The 17,398-nt window shown below is 45.0% G+C and overlaps 1 protein-coding gene across 1 annotated transcript in view; it reads left to right on the forward strand.

Moving 5' to 3' along the window:
- Window positions 1-15,142, forward strand: part of LOC123763870 (integumentary mucin A.1-like) — a 33,578-nt gene extending 18,436 nt beyond the window's left edge. Inside the window, exon 2 of the mRNA XM_069329725.1 lies at window positions 14,393-15,142. Within this exon, the coding sequence (XP_069185826.1) occupies window positions 14,393-15,142 (750 nt within the window). The remainder of the gene's footprint in view (window positions 1-14,392) is intronic.
- Window positions 15,143-17,398: the final 2,256 nt, after the last annotated feature.

A 17,398-nucleotide genomic window follows, 5' to 3' on the forward strand; every position in this document is an offset into this window, starting at 1 on the left:
TAGTTCCGTGATTTGGGTGTTCATGGTAGGTTGTTCTATTCCTATGTGAATTGCTTCAAGAATTTGTAATCTTCTTGCATCTTGGGTTTTGTCTATTATGCAGCTATTCTTGTTCAATATTTCTCTTGTTAGGGTGATGTCATGGGCTTGTCTCATGTGATTCCTGGGGGCACCGGATTGAAGATGGCATGTCAAACGCCTCGTCAGCTTGGTCGACGTCATACCTATGTACTTAGATTGAAGGTTACATCCTTCGTGGGGGCAAGTGTACATGTATACAACGCTTGACTGCTGTAGAGGGTTCTCCGTCGGCTTCGGGCTGTTTTTGATAAGGAGTTCAGAAGTCTTCTTGGTTTTGTAGAATATTATCAGGTTTATGTTTTGGTTAGGAGTAGTGCTTTTTACTCCTTTACGGATTATTTCTTTCATTATTCTTTCCTCTTTTATATGTTCACTGTGCATGGTTGATTTGTAATATAATATTATTGGAGGTATTATGGTTTCTGTTCTAGGTTCTGAATTATACCAACGGTCCAAGTGTCTTCTTATAGCAGCGTTTATTTCCGCGTTGCTATATCCGTTGTTCACCAATACCTGAGTTACTCTTTCAAACTCTCTACTCACGTTGCTCCATTCAGAGCAGTGGGTAAGCGCTCGACGAATATAAGCATTGAGAACACTGGCTTTGTATCTTTGGGGGCACTCACTTCTACCGTTCAGACATAATCCTATGTTGGTGGGCTTGGTATATACGTTGGTGCTTAAAGAGGTTCCTGTTTTTGTTATTAGTACATCCAAGAATGGCAGACTGTTATTTTCACTATTTTCATGTGTAAATCGGAGTACTGTACTCTCTCTCTCTCTCACTACCCTTAAGCCTTACTCACTACCCCACACTGACTGTTAAGTTGGGTACCAGATATGTGAAGGTGTAGGGAGCGCCTGGCTGTCTGGGTATGAACTCGTCACGAGGAGCAGTTTTCTGATATATATATAACTTGGGGCCCATTCAAGTCTTGTCGCATATATATATATATATATATATATATATATATATATATATATATATATATATATATATATATGTCGTACCTAGTAGCCAGAACGTCGTACTCGGCGTGCTATGCAAGGCCCGATTTGCCTAATAAGCCAAGTTTTCCTGAATTAATATATTTTCTCTATTTTTTTCTTATAAAATGATAAAGCTACCCATTTCATTATGTATGAGGTCAATTTTTTTTATTGGATTTAAAATTAACGTAGATATATGACCGAACCTAACCAACCCTACCTAACCTAACCTAACCTATCTTTAAAGGTTAGGTTAGGTTAAGTAGCCGAAAAAGTTAGGTTAGGTAGGTTAGGTAGTCGAAAAACAATTAATTCATGAAAACTTGGCTTATTAGGCAAATCGGGCCTTGCATAGTAGGCTGAGAAGTGCGTTCTGGCTACTAGGTACGACATATATATATATATATATATATATATATATATATATATATATACAGAGAGAGAGAGAGAGAGAGAGAGAGAGAGAGAGAGAGAGAGAGAGAGAGAGAGAGAGAGAGAGAGAGAGAGAGAGAGAGAGAGAGAGAGAGAGAGGGGGGGGGGGGGGGAAGGAGAGAGGACAGGAGGGGACGAAGAGAGGGGGGGGCGGGACCCCCACAGGTGGGGCGACGCGCATCAACCACAGTGACGTCATGTGGAAAGTTCCATCAGACCAGCCGGGCTTGTCCATGCCTGCGGAGCCGCTCCCTCCCACACCCCCTGAACCCCTCACCCCCTGAACCCCCTCACTACCTGAACCCCCTCACTACCTGAACCCCTCACTCCCTGAACCCCTCACTCCCTGAACCCCTCACTCCCTGAACCCCTCACTCCCTGAACCCCTCACTCCCTGAACCCCTCACTCCCTGAACCCCTCACTCCCTGAACCCCTCACACCCTGAACCCCTCACTACCTGAACTTTTCACTCCCTGAACCCCTCACTACCTGAACTTTTCACTCCCTGAACCCCTCACTACCTGAACTTTTCACTCCCTGAACCCCTCACTACCTGAACTTTTCACTCCCTGAACCCCTCACTCCCTGAACCCTTCACTACCTGAACTTTTCACTCCCTGAACCCCTCACCCTGAACCCCTCACTCCCTGAACCCCTCACTCCCTGAACCCCTCACCCTGAACCCCTCACCCTGAACCCCTCACCCTGAACCCCTCACTACCTGAACTTTTCACTCCCCTCACCCCTCACCCTGAACCTCTTACTTCCCTCAATTTTTAAGCCCTTACTTTGAACCCTCGTTGTTTGAACGTTTGCTCTTTTAACTTTATACTGGCAGAACCCTTCAGTCTCTGAACTATTATTTTCAAAACCCTCACTGTGAACCTTCATTCAGAACCCTTAGTCTGAACCTTCTTTCAAAACCCCCACTGGTTCTTCTTTCAGACCCCTCACTCTGAACCTTCTTTCAGACCCCTCACTCTGAACCTTCTTTCAGAACCCCTCACTCTGAACCTTCTTTCAGACCCCTCACTCTCAACCTTCTTTCAGACCCCTCACTCTGAACCTTCTTTCAGACACCTCACTCTCAACCTTCTTTCAGACCCCTCACTCTGAACCTTCTTTCAGACCCCTCACTCTGAACCTTCTTTCAGACACCTCACTCTCAACCTTCTTTCAGACCCCTCACTCTGAACCTTCACTCTCCGAAGATGGGCAAATCAGCCGGTCTTGGAGAGGAGAGTAGAGCTTACTGAGATTAGTCTCACCAGCACCTGTTAATCCACTATTAATCTTATACAGAGTGAGCTTAAGTGACGGGTTATTACCTGAAGCTCGGACACAACAGTGTTAATTTTCAAATTGCTTAATCACCTTCAGGTAATTATTGGCCTATTATCTCTATCGTCGTGTATCTGTCAAGTGCTTGAACGCATTGTCTTAATCCGACTCATGTATCGTACACGGAGGCAACTGTCACCGCAACTGTTTGGATTTATGCACTCAATCAATCAATGCCTGGGCTCTCAACTCAACAGTGGTTCCAGTGTCGATGGAGCTGGTTAGTGGAGGCTGGAAGGAATAGGATGAGGATACAGGAAATCTTGAAAAGAAAAAGAGGCTTGGGATGATAAGGTGGAATATTAGGAAGTATAGAGGAGTCTGATGCTGTAATATGAATTAATCAATTGTTTTTAAATTTTGTTTTACTAAATACTTTGCTCATACTCTAGCAGTCTTTATGGGTCTTGCAGCAGCCTTTGACACTGTAAACAAAGGAATTATACTAGAGCATCTTGCTGAGCTGGGAATACAAGGTACATTACTGAAATAAAGGGTTATTTGTTTAATAGAACAGCATATGTTTTGTTTAATGGTGTTAAAAGCACAGAGAGCAAACACTTTGAACTGGGAACTCCACAAGGAGGGGTTCTCAGTCCCTTGTTGTTCAACGTTCTGATGCATAAACTTATTAAAGATCTTCCAACTAATAATGAAGACACTGTCATTTGTTATGCTGATGATATATGTTTACAGGCTGCCACCGAGCCTAGAATGCAAGTTCTGCTCGATGCTTTTGCTACTAGAGCTGAGGAATGTGGCCTCCTTATCTCTGTACAGAAAACTCGTGCCCTCATTCCATGTGGTGTTCCACCAGCCAATTATCATATAGATGGGCGAACACTTGAGAACTGCAAATCTTGCAGATACCTTTGTATCCCCATTAACGACCCTGGGTACCTTTCTTCTCTCAAGAGGAAACTCTATAAGAGATTAAAGCCCTTGCGGGTCCTTGTTGGTGTCAATCATGAAATTAACGAGCTTGTAGACGTTGAGTCACAAACCCTTGCCTGAAGATATGATGACCAAACTGTAACGCCTGGAGAGTACACCCATGACTCACCATGGGAACGTCCTGGTAAGATCAGCCTGTGACCTCAGATTCAGCTAGAGTTAATTGAAATATTTTCTGGCTCCTCCCTAGTCAGCTTGTTCCTGTTTATGAATAATCCTGATGGTCTTGACAAACAACTTAATGATACAACTTGAGTGCTTTTCAGCACATCATGGGAAGCTGACGCCCTGATGTGCTGACCAACTATTTAGGTGTGCAAAACACTTTTTCCCGAGTAGGCTGAATCAGCTGGGAATAGGACCACACCAGACTTTTCGACACCAGTGTATAATTGTCCCCCCCCCCTCATGATTCAGTTGTATATATACCCCTGTATGATAGTTAGGAGTGAGAGAGTGCTGGAGTGTCGGAGGCAGTGTGAGGGTGCAGTTCATCAGGTGAGCCTCAGGAGACAGAATGAATCCACCAGACTGAGAGGCAGAGAGTGGTCTTAATTAAGCTAATGTGTGTGATCTTTGATAAGTTTCCATGTCTGGATCCCGTAACAATTGCTAGTATTACCAGTGTTAAAGTAAGGATTTATAGTGGTGAATTTCATAATTTGTTTCAATAAACTCATGTTAACCTTTCCGTCTGTGTCAATTGTTGAATCCTCTTAGCCTCTGGATATAGTGGGCTGACAACCGTCCCATAAATAATGACAGTTAAAGAAAGAAAGGACTCTCTAAGTCAAGCAATGTTCCTTGCCTCGTTGCTTGATATAGTTAATAGACAAGGCAGATGGTGACAGCGTAGTTAATACTGTGTAGCATTTCCTTGGAAGTGTACCTTTGGTTCCAGTTACTCAGTATATATATCAGTGTAACCATTAGTGCTATTGTATGGTGGTGTTACAAATGAGTAGCAGTGTTACATTATTAGTTTATATTTAATACTGTTGTTACAAACCCACACATCAGAAGATGGATAAACGACGATGTTTCTCCATATTGTGATGTGTTGTCTGGTCATCAACGTGACTCGCTAGAATTTTATGTCATTTATCCGCTCTGTGATTGACTACAATGCTCTACATCTCACACTATATGCAGACAGCTCTGTGATTGACTACAATGCTCTACATCTCACACTATATGCAGAGAGCTAAAGTCCCTTGAAACTTTGCAAAGTGAAGCTATGCAACTTGGGGCTCCAAATTCAGTATGAGATCAGAGTTCAAATTACTTACGATAAGTGGAAGAATTTTGCCATTAGGACAGTTCTCAGTGTGAAGTCATTGAGAAGATCTCTGCAACACATGTCATTTCAAACTAAACTTTCAAACCAAACCTCAGGTGCTACACCCACCTGAGGTCTGTAGGAAACGGAAATTTGATATCGCATTTTGGGTTTACAAAGCAGCAAACTCCATCAAAATACCTAACGTATTTTGATAGAGTAATATGTACCTAACTCAATTTATCATAAATCAACCAAATCCACGAGATAACTGGGGTCTGTTAGTTGATTTCGTAAACATCTCACAGTGTACACTCTACATTATTACAAAGTTAACAGTGTGCAGCATCACTGAGAGTGCTCAGGTTGTGGGTAACGATGTGTGTTAGTGCTATACCGACGGTTCTGGAGAAGGTGGATGAGGTACCGGATGTGCAGGCTTAAACACTCTTCTCTCGCTGATACAGCAACCAAACCTGTGACTGACTGGGCCAGTATGACTCAAACCCAACTTGAAGCAATGCACTGAATTTTTAAAAGACAAAGGCAGTGGACTTATATACTGTGACTCGGAGAGTGCACTCCAGGCATTAAATGCACATAGTAGTGACACCCAGAAAATAGTCAGTGATATTCAAATAATTGTTTTAGCTGCTAAAGAATATGAATTTAAACTTAAATTCCATTGGATATCATCAAATATTGGCATCTCAAAGCATGATACTGCTGACTTGCTTGCTAAGACAGCCTGTAGTAGGCCAGTAGTAAAAATTCATATGGGTGTTTCAATAGCAGTGACAAGAGAGCATAAAAATTAATATCTGATGAAAATCTTACTGACCTAATAAATTCTCAAAGACCTGAAAGCTGTAGCATTAAACATTATGATGAATACCGTGAGGAGACATTTATACATGGAACTAATAGAGCAAGAACTCGGCAATATGATGTTATAGTGGCCAGAACACGCCTGGGATATAGACGTATCTGGCAACTCTCTCAAAAACCTAAATGTCCAGTACACAATGTGTCAACTTTGTGAAAGAGAAAGGATGCACTCCCTTGAACATTATATTGTAGAATGTCCCATATTGACTAACTTTCCTTACTTGGGCTTGACGGTAGAGCGACGGTCTCGCTTCATGCAGGTCGGCGTTCAATCCCCGACCTTCCAAGTGGTTGGGCACCATTCCTTTCCCCCGTCCCATCCCAAATCCCTATCCTGACTCTTTCCAAATATATACCTACTATATAGATGCCAAACCTGTGACAGGTAAAATTTTTTTTTTTTTTTTTTGTAAAACAGCTCCATCTGTTAGCATGTAATAGCAACACACGTTGTTCTAAATATGTTACAATTACATTTCAATGTTTCTGATTGCATTGATAAATTGAATTTTCATAGATTTCTATTTATTTTCATTTTGATTTAATTATTCTGTGACATTGCGTTGGAATTGAGCTGTGTTGTTTACCATAACGTTCATTTCGTGAGTGTAGTTTATTTTTTTATTTTATTTTATTTTGTTCATTTCGTTGTTTTAACTGTTTTACTTATATTTTAGCGATGGGAACATCAGATCATATGAAGTTCCCAATTAAGTGGAGCTGAAGGAGGCATTCGAGCAGAATTCTGTGTTAAGTTTCACGTACGAGATGGAGAATGATGTGAAGCTGCCCTTTCTAGATGTAACAGTCACAGAAAGGAACAGAGGCTTCCACACTGCAGTCTACACTAAGGAAATAAACATAAGAATGTGCCTCAATGCCAATAGTGACTGCCCAGACAGGTACAAGAGGAGTGTTGTCAACGCTTACGTCGACCGTGCTCTCAGCCACAGCTCAGGATGGACGCAAGTCAATGAAGAACTCTGTAGGGTAAGGCAGGTCCTAGTCAACAATGGCTTCTCTAACGGTTATGTTGAAGACGTCATAAAGAGAAAGGTGAAACGCCATGCAACCTCTGAAGAGTCAACCAACATAACACCTGTACCCCCTATTAGGCTGTTTTACAGGAACTTTTTTTCGACGGCTCATAAAACGGAGGAAAGTGTCCTGAAAGATATTGTTTATAGGAACGTTATCCCCACAGACAAAAATCAGAAAATATAATTAACAATTTACTATAAAACAAAAAAAACGGCCAACCTACTCAAGAAAAACTCCCCAGACACCAAACAGAACACCTTGAAGGAAACTAACGTTGTCTATGCCTTCAAATGCCCACTTGGGGACTGTGAGGCCCCCAAAACTCAGTATATAGGCAAGACAACAACGTCTCTTTCCAGGCGATTAACAATTCATAAACAACAGGGCTCTATCAAGGAACACATAATCTCTTCTCACAACCAGACCATCACCAAAGAAATCTTAACAAACAACACAGAAATCATCGATAGATACAGAGATAGCAGGAGGCTCTACATCAGTGAGGCACTACACATCAAAAAGTCAACACCAGCAATGAACAGCCAATTAACGCATAACTTCATTCTACCCACTTCAAGACCTCGTATGGGCCAATAGGCCCTCTGCAGTTACTTTCATTCCTATGTACCCACCTCACCCAAAACGTTTGTGTCACCTCACCCAACACGAATATAGAAGCAATGGTGTAGGTTAAATATATGATACACAGTGTATCAAGTGTATCATAAGTGAAGTGTTAAGTGAAAACAAGTCTTTGAGAAATGTAAGAAGCCCTTACGAAATTCTTCTTGGCGCCAGACCAAAAATAAAAATGAATTTTGGTGAGTTGATATTTCAATTACCCTCAACAGTGAAGAAAAACCTAAGAAATATTGAGAAAATTCGTGTTAGAATGATTAATCTTACCTTTACGGTCATATTCAACAATATATATATATATATATATATATATATATATATATATATATATATATATATATATATATATATATATATATATATATATATATATATATATATATATATATATATATATATATATATATATATAGTGTGCAGAGTACATTCTTTCTCAGTTTGGAGTTCGTTAACCTGACTGTAATTCTTATCCTTAGATCTGAAATTCCTCTTCTGGGAATCAAGTGCCTCCCTTTTGAGAAATTATTTCTCTATCATATCTAGTTTTAAAAGTGTGAAAGGAGTCTATTTCCACAACCTACTTCTTTAGTTCATTTCCTTTGCATTACTCTTACGGTGAAATAAAACTTTCTAACATCTCTATGATTCATCTGTTTTTCAAGCTTCAGTCTTAGAGCCTCAGTTCCTAGATTATTTATGCCTACGCGTTATTCTGCGTCTCTTATTAACTTGAGATAAAATAAGATAACTTGAGGACAATTGTTAGTCATTGACAACGAACAATCAGACTACAATCACCCGTGGTTATCGCGTTAACAACCCCGCAAGTACTTAATAGAACAAAGGAGACAGAGACTCAGAGATACAGGAGATAAGACGATAACCAGGTTGGTGATAGCAGAGATGGTCTGTTCACTCAGGTCTTGATAAGACTTAAGAGCCATGCTCGTGGTCTGAGTAAGAGGGAGGGATTGTGAAGTCTTGGTGGAGGGATTGTGAAGTCTTGGTGGAGGGATTGTGAAGTCTTGGTGGAGGGATTGTGATGTCTTGGTGGAGGGATTGTGATGTCTTGGTGGAGGGATTGTGATGTCTTGGTGGAAGGATTGTGATGTCTTGGTGGAGGGATTGTGATGTCTTGGTGGAGGGATTGTGATATCTTGGTGGAGGGATTGTGATGTCTTGGTGGAGGGATTGTGATGTATTGGTGGAGGGATTGTGATGTCTTGGTGGAGGGATTGTGAAGTCTTGGTGGAGGGATTGTGATGTCTTGGTGGAGGGATTGTGATGTATTGGTGGAGGGATTGTGATGTCTTGGTGGAGGGATTGTGATATCTTGGTGGAGGGATTGTGATGTCTTGGTGGAGGGATTGTGATGTCTTGGTGGAGGGATTGTGATGTCTTGGTGGAGGGATTGTGATGTCTTGGTGGAGGGATTGTGATGTCTTGGTGGAGGGATTGTGATATCTTGGTGGAGGGATTGTGATGTCTTGGTGGAGGGATTGTGATGTCTTGGTGGAGGGATTGTGATATCTTGGTGGAGGGATTGTGATGTCTTGGAGGAGGGATTGTGATGAAGGGAATAAGGGATGAGGGAGAGTGTAGTGATGAGGAGCGTGAGAGGAAGCTGAAAAAAACAGGGGTGTCGGGGGGGGGGGGGAGGGTTGAGACAGGGAGTACTGGGGCCAGGGCTCAGACAGGGAGTACTGGGGCCAGGGCTCAGACAGGGAGTACTGGGGCCAGGGCTCAGACAGGGAGTACTGGGGCCAGGGCTCAGACAGGGAGTACTGGGGCCAGGGCTCAGACAGGGAGTACTGGGGCCAGGGCTCAGACAGGGAGTACTGGGGCCAGGGCTCAGACAGGGAGTACTGGGGCCAGGGCTCAGACAGGGAGTACTAGGGCCAGGGCTCAGACAGGGAGTACTGGGGCCAGGGCTCAGACAGGGAGTACTAGGGCCAGGGCTCAGACAGGGAGTACTAGGGCCAGGGCTCAGACAGGGAGTACTGGGGGCCAGGGCTCAGACAGGGAGTACTGGGGGCCAGGGCTCAGACAGGGAGTACTGGGGCCAGGGCTCAGACAGGGAGTACTGGGGGCCAGGGCTCAGACAGGGAGTACTAGGGCCAGGGCTCAGACAGGGAGTACTAGGGCCAGGGCTCAGACAGGGAGTACTAGGGCCAGGGCTCAGACAGGGACGTCCAGTAGACGGACACATGCAAATAACAAGCGTGTTTCTGTCTACTTGTTTACCATCGCAAATGCTCATGAAATATTCAATCGTTTTCATCAGAGTTATGTTGTGCCTGACAGCTTAGTGAAGCCTCGCATGTCTGCCTCCGGTGGGTGGTGCCCTCCGGTGGTGCCCTCCGGTGGTGCCCTCCGGTGGTGCCCTCCGGTGGTGCCCTCCGGTGGGTGGCGCCCTCCGGTGGTGCCCTCCGGTGGTGCCCTCGGATGGTTCTAAACCCGCTGCCTGCCACTAGTGGCAGGGTGTGTGTGTGTGTGTGCGTGCATGTGTGTGTGCGTGCATCCACCTAGCCGTGCTTGCGGGGGTCGAGCTCCGGCTCCCTGGTCCCAAATCTCAACTGTCAATCTAATTGACAACTCTCATGGGACATTGTGTTCTCGGCTCTTCTGAAGTGACATGTGTCACTTCAGTATGATGGTGGAGCATGTTGACAACACTCCCGGGAGTCTCTGCTGCTGACTGGGAGACCATCGCTGACTGGGAGACCACCTCTGACTGGGAGACCATCTCTGACTGGGAGACCACCTCTGGGAGACCACATCTGACTGGGAGACCACCACTGACTGGGCTTCCAGCTCGGAGGTGAAGCCAAATAGAGGGAGCGCGGTCACCATGGTTCCCAAGAGCAGTTACATCGTTTAAAGGTTGCACAGTCGAATTGGATAGTCAAGCCAAGTAATAATATTCACACTAAATTACGGACGAAATCATCATGTCGAATCCGTCTAACACTTAACTTTTAAAATCGGCAAAATACAGATTTCCTGTACAGCGATGGTGCATGTGTCCTGTACCCTCACTACAGTCTACCAAATTTCCCACACTAGGCCGAGTGAGGACATGATAACGACATACACGATCCTCACGAAAATTAATACGATTGATTACGAAAAGTCTAAGTCAGAACAGATTGAAGGAAACATTGCTGCCAGCTAGAGGAGAAGACGAGTAACAAGCAATGTGAACAAACAACTTGTTTTAGCGTAAGTAAGCGAGTGGTGAACACTTCACTACACTGAGCCTTCTCCACCCCTGTACACAGGAGGACACGACAACACTGTGGGGTATACTAACTACCAGTGAGTACTAGCAATGTCTATGGCTGAAAATAAACTAAAAAGAGCAGTGACGAAATGGAACGGACAAACTGGAGAGAGAGATAGTGCATGCTTAGAAGAACATGAAACTTAGAAGAACATGAGGCTCAGAAGAACATGAAACTTGAGGCTCAGAAGAACATGAAGCAAGAACATGAAGTTTACAAGAACATGAAGCTTAGAAGAACACGAGGCTTAGAAGAACATGAAATTTACAAGAACATGAAGCTTCAGAAGAACACTATTACGATAAATAGTGCATAACAGTGGGGGAATTATCGCACCAGACCACCGACAGCTGGTGGGTGGAGGTGTCCATCACACCTCTCCACTTCCCAGCCCAAGATCACATCCCATACCTAGCTCACTCTATCCCAAGATCACACCCCATACCTAGCTCACTTCTATCCCAAGATCACACCCCATACCTAGCTCACTCTATCCCAAGATCACATCCCATACGTGGATCATTCCATCCCAAGATCACATTCCATACCCAGATCATTCTATCCCAAGATCACACCCCATACCTAGCTCATCCCATTCCAAGATCACATCCCATACCTAGACCATCCTCTCCCAAGACCACACCCCATTGTTAAGGCACAATTACCCTCCACCTGAGGGAGAAGACGTAAGGCGACACATTGTGAAACTTGACTAATAGGAGAGATAACCCGGGTGTTATTACAGCAGGGTTACCGGGAAGCAGGAGGAGTGGCTAGTTAATATTTTAGTGGTGGCCACCACACTGTCAGGCCTCGTGCATGCTTGCAACACGAGTATTTAAGTTGCAACACTTTAGTGTGGTGCAAGGTCAGGCAACACTTTAGTGTGGTGCAAGGTCAGGCAACACTTTAGTGTGCTGCAAGGTCAGGCAACACTTTAGTGTGCTGCAAGGTCAGGCAACACTTTAGTGTGCTGCAAGGTCAGGCAACACTTTAGTGTGCTGCAAGGTCAGGCAACACTTTAGTGTGCTGCAAGGTCAGGCAACACTTTAGTGTGCTGCAAGGTCAGGCAACACTTTAGTGTGCTGCAAGGTCAGGCAACACTTTAGTGTGCTGCAAGGTCAGGCAACACTTTAGTGTGCTGCAAGGTCAGGCAACACTTTAGTGTGCTGCAAGGTCAGGCAACACTTTAGTGTGGTGCAAGGTCAGGCAACACTTTAGTGTGCTGCAAGGTCAGGCAACACTTTAGTGTGCTGCAAGGTCAGGCAACACTTTAGTGTGCTGCAAGGTCAGGCAACACTTTAGTGTGGTGCAAGGTCAGGCAACACTTTAGTGTGCTGCAAGGTCAGGCAACACTTTAGTGTGCTGCAAGGTCAGGCAACACTTTAGTGTGCTGCAAGGTCAGGCAACACTTTAGTGTGCTGCAAGGTCAGGCAACACTTTAGTGTGGTGCAAGGTCAGGCAACACTTTAGTGTGGTGCAAGGTCAGGCAACACTTTAGTGTGCTGCAAGGTTAGGCAACACTTTAGTGTGGTGCAAGGTCAGGCAACACTTTAGTGTGGTGCAAGGTCAGGCAACACTTTAGTGTGGTGCAAGGTCAGGCAACACTTTAGTGTGGTGCAAGGTCAGGCAACACTTTAGTGTACTGCAAGGTCAGGCAACACTTTAGTGTGGTGCAAGGTCAGGCAACACTTTAGTGTGGTGCAAGGTCAGGCAACACTTTAGTGTGGTGCAAGGTCAGGCAACACTTTAGTGTGGTGCAAGGTCAGGCAACACTTTAGTGTGGTGCAAGGTCAGGCAACACTTTAGTGTACTGCAAGGTCAGGCAACACTTTAGTGTGGTGCAAGGTCAGGCAACACTTTAGTGTGGTGCAAGGTCAGGCAACACTTTAGTGTGGTGCAAGGTCAGGCAACACTTTAGTGTGGTGCAAGGTCAGGCAACACTTTAGTGTGGTGCAAGGTCAGGCAACACTTTAGTGTGGTGCAAGGTCAGGCAACACTTTAGTGTGGTGCAAGGTCAGGCAACGCTTTAGTGTACTGCAAGGTCAGGCAACACTTTAGTGTGCTGCAAAGTCAGGCAACACTTTAGTGTGCTGCAAGGTCAGGCAACACTTTAGTGTACTACAAGGTCAGGCAACACTTTAGTGTACTACAAGGTCAGGCAACACTTTAGTGTACTACAAGGTCAGGCAACACTTTAGTGTGCTGCAAGGTCAGGCAACACTTTAGTGTGCTGCAAAGTCAGGCAACACTTTAGTGTACTACAAGGTCAGGCAACACTTTAGTGTGCTGCAAAGTCAGGCAACACTTTAGTGTACTACAAGGTCAGGCAACACTTTAGTGTACTACAAGACATCATCAGCAAACATTGAGAGGAGTGAGTCTGCTCCCTCTTGAAGATCCCGTACACATGTGAAAAAACAGGATGGGTCCAGACACTGAACTCTGCAGGACTCCGCTAGTGGCACCTAGCGGAGTCCTCACAGTGACTCGTTCTTTTCTGTTGCTTAGGTACTCCCTTATCCATTGGAGTACCTTCCCTGTCACCTCTGCGTGCTTCTCCTGTACATGCATCGGTCTCTTATGGGGTACTGTGTTATAGGCTTCTTGACAATCCAAATATAGGAAATCTGCTCCCCTCTCTCCCTTATCTTTCTTGTCTATTTTTTGTCGCTTGGTCACAGAATTCCATTAAACCTGTGAGGCAAAATTTACCATCTCTGAACCTACCTTGAGGTTACCTTGAGGTGCTTCCGGGGCTTAGCATCCCCAGCGGCCCGGTCGTCGACCAGGCCTCCTGGTTGCCGGACATCACCTACGGTGGTGATGTGTAACAATGTTCCTTCTCTCCAGATGTTCTGTTAGATATTTCTCACTTTTCTCATTTTCTGTCTGTCTTCTTTCTGATATATTGGGACTACATTACGGTCTTCCAACTTTTTGGTAGTTCCGTTACCAGTGACCTATTGTATGACACGAAGAGTGGCTAGCATAGTGCTTCTACTCCTTCTATTACTATCCATAGTGAGATTTCTCTTAGGAAAAAGGAAAGATGAATGTGTGAGCATGTGTGAGTGTGCGTGAGAGTGTGTGTTAGCATTGTGTGAGTGTGAGTGAGAGAGTGTGTGAGCATGTGTGAGTGTGAGTGAGAGTGTGAGTGTGTGTGTGAGCATGTGTGAGTGAGAGTGTGAGTATGTGAGCATGTGTGAGTGTGAGTGTGTGAGCATGTGTGAGTGTGAGTGTGTGTGTGAGCATGTGTGAGTGTGAGTGTGTGAGCATGTGTGAGTGTGAGTGAGAGTGTGAGCCTCACCATCCTGGGCTCTACCGGGAAGTCTGACAGTATTGATCCCGGTAAATGCAGGAGGCTGAGTGAGAGGAGAGGGGAGAGTGAGAAGAGTGAGAGGGGAGGCTCCAAGAACACGTCCAACACAAGAGGCTCCAAGAACACGTCCAACACAAGAGGCTCCAAGAACACTTACAACACAAGAGGCTCCAAGAACACCTCGAGCACAAGAGGCTCCAAGAACACTTACAACACAAGAGGCTCCAAGAACACCTCCAACACAAGAGGCTCCAAGAACACCTCCAACACAAGAGGCTCCAAGAACACCTACAACACAAGAGGCTCCAAGAACACCTCCAACACATGAGGCTCCAAGAACACCTACAACACAAGAGGCTCCAAGAACACCTCCAACACAAGAGGCTCCAAGAACACCTACAACACAAGAGGCTCCAAGAACACCTACAACACAAGAGGCTCCAAGAACACCTACAACACAAGAGGCTCCAAGAACACCTCCAACACAAGAGGCTCCAAGAACACCTACAACACAAGAGGCTCCAAGAACACCTACAACACATGAGACTCCAAGAACACCTCCAACACAAGAGGCTCCAAGAACACCTCCAACACAAGAGGCTCCAAGAACACCTACAACACAAGAGGCTCCAAGAACACCTACAACACAAGAGGCTCCAAGAACACCTCCAACACAAGAGGCTCCAAGAACACCTACAACACAAGAGGCTCCAAGAACACCTACAACACAAGAGGCTCCAAGAACACCTACAACACAAGAGGCTCCAAGAACACCTACAACACATGAGACTCCAAGAACACCTCCAACACAAGAGGCTCCAAGAACACCTACAACACAAGAGGCTCCAAGAACACCTACAACACAAGAGGCTCCAAGAACACAACTTTGAAGTCCCTCCAAAACAAACTTTCCAGGCGGGACACCAACGCATATTTCACTTTTGATCTATTCCAGAAACCTCTTTGTGGATCCTGGAAGCCTTCCTGGAAGCCTCCAGTGAATGCAGAAGCTTTAATATTTCAGGCTTCTGGAAGTGTCGTTGGCTTTTGAAAAATCATTCAATAATGGATGGGATTTTCTATTTTTTTAAGCTATTTTATGAATTTTCATTGAATTTTTAGGTTCATAGGTAGAGTTTAAAGTTGTCTGGATTTTTGTAAAATCTAAATTGTTGAAGAATTAGAAGATAATGTTTCCACGGAACCCGGCTGGAACAGCGGGTGTTCCAGCCGGGGCTCCGGCAGGTAACGACGTTCCTTTAGTGGCTCCGTAGCTGAGAGGGATAATGTATGGTGAGGGGGAGAGTGTGTAGTGAGGGGGAGAGTGTGTGGTGAGGGGAGAGTGGTAGTGAGAGTGATACTGTGTAAGAGAGGATTGAGGGGGTGTTAGAGAGAGGGGGGGGGGAGATGTTCTGAGGGAGAGAGGGGTTAAGGGGGGGGGGTGGAGGGTGGAAGTGCACTCTACACACCGGTTCTCAGTAGCTTAACTTCTTTATGATTGAATTTCTGAAAAAATAATACTGTAACACTGAACTATTCCTCACTGCTTTATGTATTATTATTGCCTTCCAGAAGTGCAGGTGTGTGTGTGTGTACTCACCTATTTGTACTCACCTATTTGTGCTTGCGGGGGTTGAGCTCTGGCTCTTTGGTCCCGCCTCTCAACCGTCAATCAACTGGTGTACAGGTTCCTGAGCCTACTGGGCTCTATCATATCTACATTTGAAACTGTGTATGGAGTCAGCCTCCACCACATCACTGCCTCTTAGTTCTGGGACTAGTCTAGTAGCATACCTTTGGACTTTTTCCAGCTTCGTCTTGTGCTTGACAAGGTACGGGCTCCATGCTGGGGCCGCATACTCCAGGATTGGTCTTACATATGTGGTGTACAAGATTCTGAATGATTCCTTACACAGGTTCCTGAACGCCGTTCTGATGTTAGCCAGCCTCGCATATGCAGCAGACGTTATTCTCTTTTATGTGGGCTTCAGGAAACAGGTTTGGTGTGATATCAACTCCTAGATCTTTCTCTCTGTCTGTTTCATTAAGTACTTCATCTCCTATTCTGTATCCTGTGCCTGGCCTCCTGTTTCCACTGCCTAGTTTCATTACTTTGCATTTACTCGGGTTGAACTTCAACAGCCATTTCTTGGACCATTCACTCAGTCTATCTAGGTCATCTTGTAGCCTCCTACTATCATCCTCTGTTTCAATCCTCCTCATAATTTTTGCATCGTCGGCAAACATTGAGAGGAACGAATCTATACCCTCTGGGAGATCATTTACATATACCAGAACAGTATAGGTCCAAGGACTGACCCCTGCGGGACTCCACTTGTAACGTCTCGCCAATCTGAGACCTCACCCCTCACACAGACTCGTTGTCTCCTGTTGCTTAGGTACTCCTCTATCCACCGGAGTACCTTCCCTTTCACTCCAGCCTGCATCTCCAACTTTCGCACTAGCCTCTTGTGTGGCACTGTATCAAAGGCTTTCTGACAATCCAAAAATATGCAGTCTGCCCACCCTTCTCTTTCTTGCCTTATTTTTGTTGCCTGGTCGTAGAATTCACGTAACCCTGTGAGGCAGGACCTGCCATCCTTGAACCCATGTTGATGCTGTGTTACAAAGTTCCTTCGCTCCAGATGCTCCACTAGTTTTTTCGCACAATCTTCTCCATCAGCTTGCATGGTATGCAGGTTAGGGACACTGGCCTGTAGTTCAGTGCCTCCTGTCTATCCCCTTTCTTGTATATCGGGACTACGTTAGCTGCTTTCCAAATATCTGGCAGTTCCCCTGTTGCCAGTGATTTGTTATACACTATGGAGAGTGGTAGGCACAGCTCTCTTGCTCCTTCCTTTAGAACCCAAGGGGAGATTCCATCTGGGCCCATAGCCTTTGTCACATCCAACTCTAGTAAATACTTCCTTACTTCCCCGCTGGTAATCTCAAAGTCTTCCAGTGGTTCCTGGTTAGCTATTCCCTCACTTACCTCTGGAATTTCTCCTTGCTCTAAGGTGAAGACCTCCTGGAATTTCTTATTCAATTCCTCACACACTTTTTTGTCATTTGTAGTGAATCCTTCCGCCCCTATCCTTAATTTCATAACCTGTTCCTTTACTATTGTTTTTCTCCTGATGTGGCTA

The sequence above is a fragment of the Procambarus clarkii genome, chromosome 23, assembly GCF_040958095.1.
Source record: "Procambarus clarkii isolate CNS0578487 chromosome 23, FALCON_Pclarkii_2.0, whole genome shotgun sequence".
Classification (NCBI taxonomy): Eukaryota; Metazoa; Arthropoda; class Malacostraca; order Decapoda; family Cambaridae; genus Procambarus; species Procambarus clarkii.